The following is a 7,567-nucleotide window of genomic DNA, read 5'->3' as shown; positions in this document are numbered from 1 at the left end:
AGCGAAGGGAGGCTGTTGTCCCTCTCGGCGTACCGTCGGGACAAGGGGGCGGAACAAAGGGCGGGGTGAGTGGGCGGGGCTCTCTTTCTACCTGCCTTCAGGTGTTGGCGTGCGGCCCTAGGGCCCCCACGCACGTCCTGGCGGGATCAGTAGCATCTGCTTTCTAGCACTGATGGAGCGAGCTACGGTTCGGCTGCTGCGCGCCGGCGCGCTGGTGAGTGCGCTCGAGGCCGGCGTCTTGGGGGGTGCCGGATTACCTTGGCAGCGGCAGAGGGGTCTTTTCCTAACAGGACTGGGGTGGGAGGGTGGTGTGTGCCCGGTCCCTGTCCCGGACCCGCGCTTCCCTCCCTCCGCCAGGTCTGTCCCAAGACCTGTTACCGCGGGCAGGCCACGACCCCGACCTCTCTCCAGGCTTCTGATCCAACCGGCCTCAGTTTCCGTAAGGAAGGCTGGGAGTAGCAGCTGGTGAGAAGTAGGCGAGGGACTGGCCTAGAAGCTTTTTTGGAGGAGCAGTGAACCTTGCGTGGGGTCGGAGAGACAACAGCTGCAAGGAAGCTTTTGAAGGTCATTGGATCCTGAGATTCTTTGGAGGCATTTTGCAGAGATGTCACTTATCTGATGCCGACTTTTCCCAATGCTTACGTTTTCACCGCCTATCCTTACCCCCTAAAAAGATCGTTGAATTGTGAGCAGTCTCATTTTGCGCAGTTCACGCCTGTCCTCTTTAACGCGGCCCTGCTCCAGAGTTGGAAAGGGACCTCGGAGTTGGTGGGCCTTATCGGCCAGAAGGAGAATTTCCTCTGCCCTTTAAGCCGGCTAGGACGCGAGCATCTTGCACGGGGGGCTCATCGTGGCACAGAGGAGCCCTTTCCTATCCCTCTTCCTAGAAAGGGAACTGAAACCTGCCTCCCAGGTCCGCTTTCCAGACCTCCAAAAACTGTAGACTCTTGCGTCGTCGAGTTCTCATCACATTGAACCTTCAGCCCTTAAGACGCGCTTTCCAGAACTATCCCAATACACTCCCGTTTGTTGGTGCACTTTATGGGAACTTTTCCACTGCTGGTTTTTTGCTTTTTATTGTTATTTGCATTTGTCTTTAGTGAGTTATAGGCCCTTTCCTGTTTCAGTCTGATACCCAGAGGCAAGGCTCTTTTTGTTTCATTAGAGATAATGTTTGGCTCTTTTACAGGCTTGGGATATTAAGGAAATTAGTAAAATCACATTAGTGTATTGTCGTAAAGAATTAGGTTTTTATGGTTACTGCTTAATACCATTTTATAGCCATTGTGTAATACTTTAGTGAAGACAGGGCACGCTATTTTATAATTTGAGCCTCTTCTCCTGTTCTAGAGCCAGCATTTATTGATCACATACTAGGTGGCAGCCATGTGCTGGGTGCTTTACCTGTATCATCTCATTTAATTCTCACAACCATTCTGAAAAGTAGTTTATAGTCTTTCAGACGCAGAGGCTCACGCTAAAAAAGGTTAGGTGACTTGACTTGCTCGAAATTGATTAGAAAATGGTAGAGCTGGTATTCTAACTGGTCTGTGTCTTGCCGCTCACACCGTTCACTGAACCCAGGGTAGGGAAGGCACGACCAGGGAAGCTGGACGAAGACTGAGGAACTGTAGGGACCGCAGGCATGTTTATTCTCCGGTCAGCGGCAGCAGCAGCAAGGAGTCTTCAAAGACTACTCATATATTAAGACAAAGTGGCCCATGGCCAAGTGCGCGCACAGGCCCAGTGCTACCAAGGTCAGAATATCATTGTTTAAAGAATATAAGGTACGAGACCGTGAGAGAGTGGGACAGGAGAACCTGACTGACTCCGTGTTGTCAGTTAATTTCTCCACAGTCTGCTTCTAAACTTAACCTTCCTGCACCAGTGCCTCCCCTTCCTCAGAGATATCAAAAGCCTATTTGGATTTGTTGGTTTTATTGTGGCCTTTGGGGCTCTTTGGGCTTCTCTTGTGCCTCAGCTGGTAAAAGATCTGCCTGCAATGCAGGAGTCCTGGGTTCGATTCCTGGCTTGGGAAGATAACCTGGAGAAGAGATAGGCTACCCACTCCAGTACTCTGGCCTGGAGGATGCCATGGCCTGTCTAGTCCATGGAGTCGCAAAGAGTCGTGACTGAGTGACTTTCACTTTCACTTGTAGCTCTTTTACTTAAGTTAGCAAAATCTGATGGACGGGATGTTGCCTGTAGCAGAGTGGGTTAGAATGTGGGTTCCGTAGACTGGTCGCTCAGGTCATGGGCAGCTTACTTAACCACTTTGGGTCTCAGTTTCTTGACCTGTAAAATGGGGAGAATAGCAGTACTTATACAGTGGGAGCATTGTGAAGATTAAATTAATTCATAAGCAGTTGAAACGGTGCCCAGTATTGAGTCAGCTCTCTTTAAGTGTTAGCTTATTATTGCCTTGCATGAATTATTGCCAGTGCTAAATAAATAGTTCAGAGAGGTGTGCTTACAGAAGGTAGGGCTTGACGTGAGCACCAAAAGAAGGAATATCTTAGGTTTAAGTAAAGCTCAGAGGGGTGAAAGTTCAAGACCAAGGAGATGTACTAACAAAGGTTGGAATGAGGAGTAGTTGTGCCAGGATAGCTTGCAGAGGGATAGAACGAATTCAGCTGGCAGGACTTTACCATGTTCAGAGGTTATGTCTGACTGCACTTGTTCCTATAACACTGAGTATAGCCCAAACAGCATTGCCCACAGTCACAGACAACAGCTTTTTTTGTTTAATAAAACACAGCATTTATAATGCTAGTACTCGTCGGTACTGAAAGGACAGTATTTCTTTGCAATTTGTTTTCCACCCTCCTTTCTCTCTGGTGCCTTGAAGGCTAACCATAAAGATCTCTGGCAGCCGTAAGATTCTTTCTCCTTTCTCTTACAATCCTTTAGTACTAACCCTATCTTAGACTCCCATTGAGATGAAGAAATTACACATTTTCTAAATGGAGTGGCTTAATGATGGGCAAAGATTGGGATGTTTAGAGGAAAGGTAATTTAGGGGGAACAGAGGGAAAATAATTCTCTGTTAGACTTTTAATTTTAAAAAATGCCAGTGAAACGTATCTCTGGAGAGTTTGGGAAGCTGGGCAGGATGAGGATCTGGAAATCAGAAAAATAAGAACTAAAGAAGTAGGTATTAGCTGAAGTCACAGGTGAGCCTGGGACATCTGAGGGACTGAAAGCTCCAGAGAGCCCAAGTCTATGCCTCTTGGGGTACATTACAGACCATGCTGGGTGAATGTTGCAGAAAGGCAAAGCAAAAGAAGAATAAATGTAGGATATCCGAGGAGGCTTTGTGGCAAACGTGCATTATTCAGAACTGGAGGAAAAGAAGGAGAAGTCTTTTCATCTCCTTCAGTCTTTTCATAAGAGCAGAAGTACGAGCAGAGATTGTGCCACATAAAGAAAACAACCTAAGGAAAGCAGAGGCAAATGTTTTTTGAGAAGTTCCAAGTGCAGCCCCCTAACCCAGGGCAAATTTTTGGAGATGCTGGATTGAAAATTGTGGCAGGGTATGAACTTGGTTCGTTGACCCATGAAGAACTGCTTGAGGCGCTAGTGCTGTCATCATTGGGTTTGGCAACCAACTGGCCCCTGCTGGCGTTGGACTATGCCATGCATGTTCTGGAATTTAGGTGTGCTAACTTCGGTCTTAACTGTTTTTTCTGCTACCAGCCTGGTTTGCCTGAATAGGAGTAAGGGTCAAAGAAATTCCCAGCTCCCAGAAGGTATTGGACCCAAGTTAATTGCACAATTAAAAAACCAGATTCATTAATAATTCCTTCTTTTAAGATTCCTTTGGAAATAAAGGAAAGATAGTCTCTGCTTTCATTTTTATGCACTGGTAGTTTGGGAAGGAGAACGTGCTGACTTGCGAAGGTTATACAGAAGGCAAACAGGTCTCCTTTATGCTGGTTCCTGGCACTGTGCTCTATGTTGGTTGATTTAGCCCACTCCTGAGGCAGTCCGATGTTCTTCCAGAAGTTGGTGGCATTGTTAGGAACTACTAGTGACTGGAATGAAGAGCTACAGACAATGGAAGGGAGAGATTACATGTTCAGTAGTTTTGGGGAACACCTTAGAAGAGAAGCTACTGTTTGGAGAGAAAGCATGCAGGGATTCAAGAGATTCTGTTGCTAAAGTTTTGGCCCGAGCATATTAAAACAGAGAAAGGATCAACTTTAAAACCTACAGTGAGATATGCAGTACTTATGTCAGATCTTAAAGTGGATATCCTATGTTTAGTCAGAATTGAGTAGCTGTATTTAGTCATAATTGAGCTGCATCTTTCAAATCTAAATTCTGTGTTAATTGACCTATCAACCTATAGAACTGTTGATATGCCATATTACGCCTTTATCCTCTCATGGATCATAAAAACATCAGAAAATCACAGTTCTCATCTTGATTAGGGTAATTAACCTAAAGCAATAACAAGCAACGAGCATAATTAAGGGCATGCATGTGTGCTAAGTCATTTCTGTCATGTCTGACTGTGTCACCCCATGAACTATATAGTGCTCCAGGCTCCTCTGTCCATGGGGTTATCCAGGCAAGAATACTGGAGTGGATTACTATGCCCTCCTCCAGGGATCTTCCTGACCGAGGGATCGAACTTTTATCTCCTACATTGCAAGCAGATTCTAAGCCACCTGGGAAGCCCATAATTAAGCAAATTGACATTTGATCTTGTATGTATTATCTAAAAAAACTTAGTATGAAGGACCTTCCTCCTCTCTTCCTCTATTTCCTTTTTGGAGTAACATATATATTTTGAAGAAGGAAATGGCAGCCCACTCCAGTATTCTTGCCTGGAAAATCCTATGGACAGAGAATCCTGGTGGGCTACAGTCCATGGGGTTGCAAGAGTTGGTCAGGACTGAGTGACTAACACTTTCACTTTGCTTTCACTTTGAAATTGTTTTTCGCCTTAGCCCTGCCATTGTCCATTCCTCCTAGCAGGGTACGAGAGATCCTGTTTCTCCTCCTTCTTGCCAGCAGTTGGAGTTGTCAGTAAATTGTTTTAGTTTAGCCATTCTGATAGGTTTGTAATTATATCCCATTGTGTTAATTTACTTTTAAAGTAATTCTTACAGTTAGACACAGTTCAGTTGCTCAGTTGAGTCCGACTCTTTGCGACCCCATGAACCGCAGCACACCAGGCCTCCCTGTCGTTCACCAACTCCCAGAGTTTACCCAAACTCATGTCCATTGAGTCAGTGATGCCATCTAACTATCTCATCCTCTGTCATCCCCTTCTCCTCCTGCCTTCAATCTTTCTTAGCATCAGGGTCTTTTCCAATGAGTCAGTTCTTCACATCAGGTGGCCAAAATATTGGAGTTTCAGCTTCAACATTAGTCCTTCCAATGAACACCCAGGACTGATCTCCTTTAGGATGGACTGGTTGGATCTCCTTGCAGTCCAAGGGACTCTTGAGAGTCTTCTCCAACACCATAGTTCAAAAGCATCAATTCTTCAGAGCTCAGCCTTCTTTATAGTCCAACTTTCACATCCATACATGACCACTGGAAAAACCATAGCCTTGACTAGACGGACCTTTGTTGGCAAAGAAATGTCTCTGCTTTTTAATATGCTACCTAGGTTGGTCATAACTTTCCTTCCAAGGAGTAAGCATCTTTAAATTTCATGACTGCAGTCACCATCTACAGTGATTTGGGAGCTAAAAACATAAAGTCAGCCACTGTTTCCACTGTTTCCCCATCTATTTGCCATGAAATAATGGGACTGGATGCCATGATTTTAGTTTTCTCAATGTTGTGCTTTAAGCCAACTTATTCACTCTCCTCTTTCACTTTCGTCAAGAGACTCTTTAGTTCTTCTTCACTTTCTGCCATAAGGGTGGTGTCATCTGCATATCTGAGGTTATTGATATTTCTCCCGGCAATCTTGATTCCAGCTTGTGCTTCCTCCAGCCCACCGTTTCTCATGATGTACTCTGCATATAAGTTAAATAAGCAGGGTGACAATATACAGTCTTGATGTACTCCTTTTCCTATTTGGAACCGGTCTGTTGTACCATGTCCAGTTCTAATTGTTGCTTCCTGACCTGTATACAGGTTTTTCAAGAGGCAGGTCAGGTGGTCTGGTATTCCCATCTCTTTCAGAATTTTCCACAGTTTATTGTGATCTGCGCAAGGCTCTGGCATAGTCAGTAAAGCAGAAATAGACATTTTTCTGGAGCTCTCTTGCTTTTTCGATGATCCAGCAGATGGCAATTTGATCTTTGGTTCCTCTGCCTTTTCTAAAACCAGCTTGAACATCTGGAAGTTCATGGTTCACGTATTACTGAAGCCTGGCTTGGAGAATTTTGAGCATTACTTTACTAGCGTGTGAGATGAGTGCAGTTGTGTGGTAGTTTGAGCATTCTTTGGCATTGCCTTTCTTGGGGACTGGAATGGAAATTGACCATTTCCAGTCCTGTGGCCACTGCTGAGTTTTCCAAATTTGCTGACATATTGAGTGCAGCACTTTCACAGCATCATCTTTTAGGATTTGAAATAGCTCAACTGGAATTCCATCACCTCCACTACCTTTGTTTGTAATGATGGTTCCTAAGGCCCACCTGACTTCATATTCCAGGATGTCTGGCTCTAGGTGAGTGATCACACCATCGGGTGCAGACTTATAAATGAAGACAAGTATAAGAATACTGTGACACAATTTTTTTTTTTAACCTATGAGAGGCATGCAGAGACCTAAACATTGGCCTACCAGATGTTTTGGCAAGATGCTAGGGACATAGGACCCGTGATATATTTGCTAATGGGAAAGAGAATGATTTAACTGCTGCAAAGCACAGTTAGAGAAAATTTATCAGTATTTTTGAGTTTATTTTGCCCTTTGCTAGAGAATTCCCTCTTCTAGCTTATGCTGCAGGTAGAAGTAAAATGCACAGACGTGAAATCATGTAGATCCAAATTTACTGTTTGCAGCATCTTTTAAACAAACTTTACTTTGAAATATGTAATTAGATTCACAGAAAGTTACATAAACACAGATAGTAGAGACAGAGATTCCCTTGTCCATCACTCTTTGATTCTCCCGTAGTTACATCTCAGTCATACAGTTATTGAAACCAGAAAATTGATATTATTGTAATAACAAGGAAATAACAACCCACCAAAATGGTATGAAAATTACTCTAACCCTAAACCATTTGACCATTCAGCAGCCTCAAGAAAGAAGCATTTTCTATATTCAAACAGAGCCTGCTGAAAGTACCTCTGCAGATATAAACAAACTTTCTTTTCTCTTGTAAATCTATTGTCAGTTATTTTCCAGCGCCCTCACCACACCCTAACCCCTACCATTAGAAGCCAAAGGGGTAGAGAAGTTCTCTTCCAAAGAAATGTGTACATATATTTCTGTGGTATTTTATCTCCTGCAGATTTGTATAACCAAGTCCACAGTCCAGGTGCAGATGGACACATTCACAGCAAAGATCTTCCTTGTTGCAGCATTACTTATGAAAACAAAGGGAATTCTGTTACATGTTAGAAACCTCTCCAGAATATATTGCTACCT

The 7,567-nt window shown here is 44.0% G+C and overlaps 1 protein-coding gene across 1 annotated transcript in view; it reads left to right on the top strand.

Moving 5' to 3' along the window:
* Positions 1-15: 15 nt before the first annotated feature.
* The window catches only part of ACADSB (acyl-CoA dehydrogenase short/branched chain), a 32,445-nt gene continuing 24,893 nt past the window's right edge, over positions 16-7,567 (top strand). The window contains exon 1 of the mRNA XM_043475192.1: positions 16-214. Within this exon, the coding sequence (XP_043331127.1) occupies positions 173-214 (42 nt within the window). The 5' untranslated portion in view covers positions 16-172. The remainder of the gene's footprint in view (positions 215-7,567) is intronic.

This window comes from Cervus canadensis, chromosome 8, assembly GCF_019320065.1.
Source record: "Cervus canadensis isolate Bull #8, Minnesota chromosome 8, ASM1932006v1, whole genome shotgun sequence".
Taxonomy (NCBI): Eukaryota; Metazoa; Chordata; class Mammalia; order Artiodactyla; family Cervidae; genus Cervus; species Cervus canadensis.
This window is presented reverse-complemented; position numbering and strand designations above follow the sequence as displayed.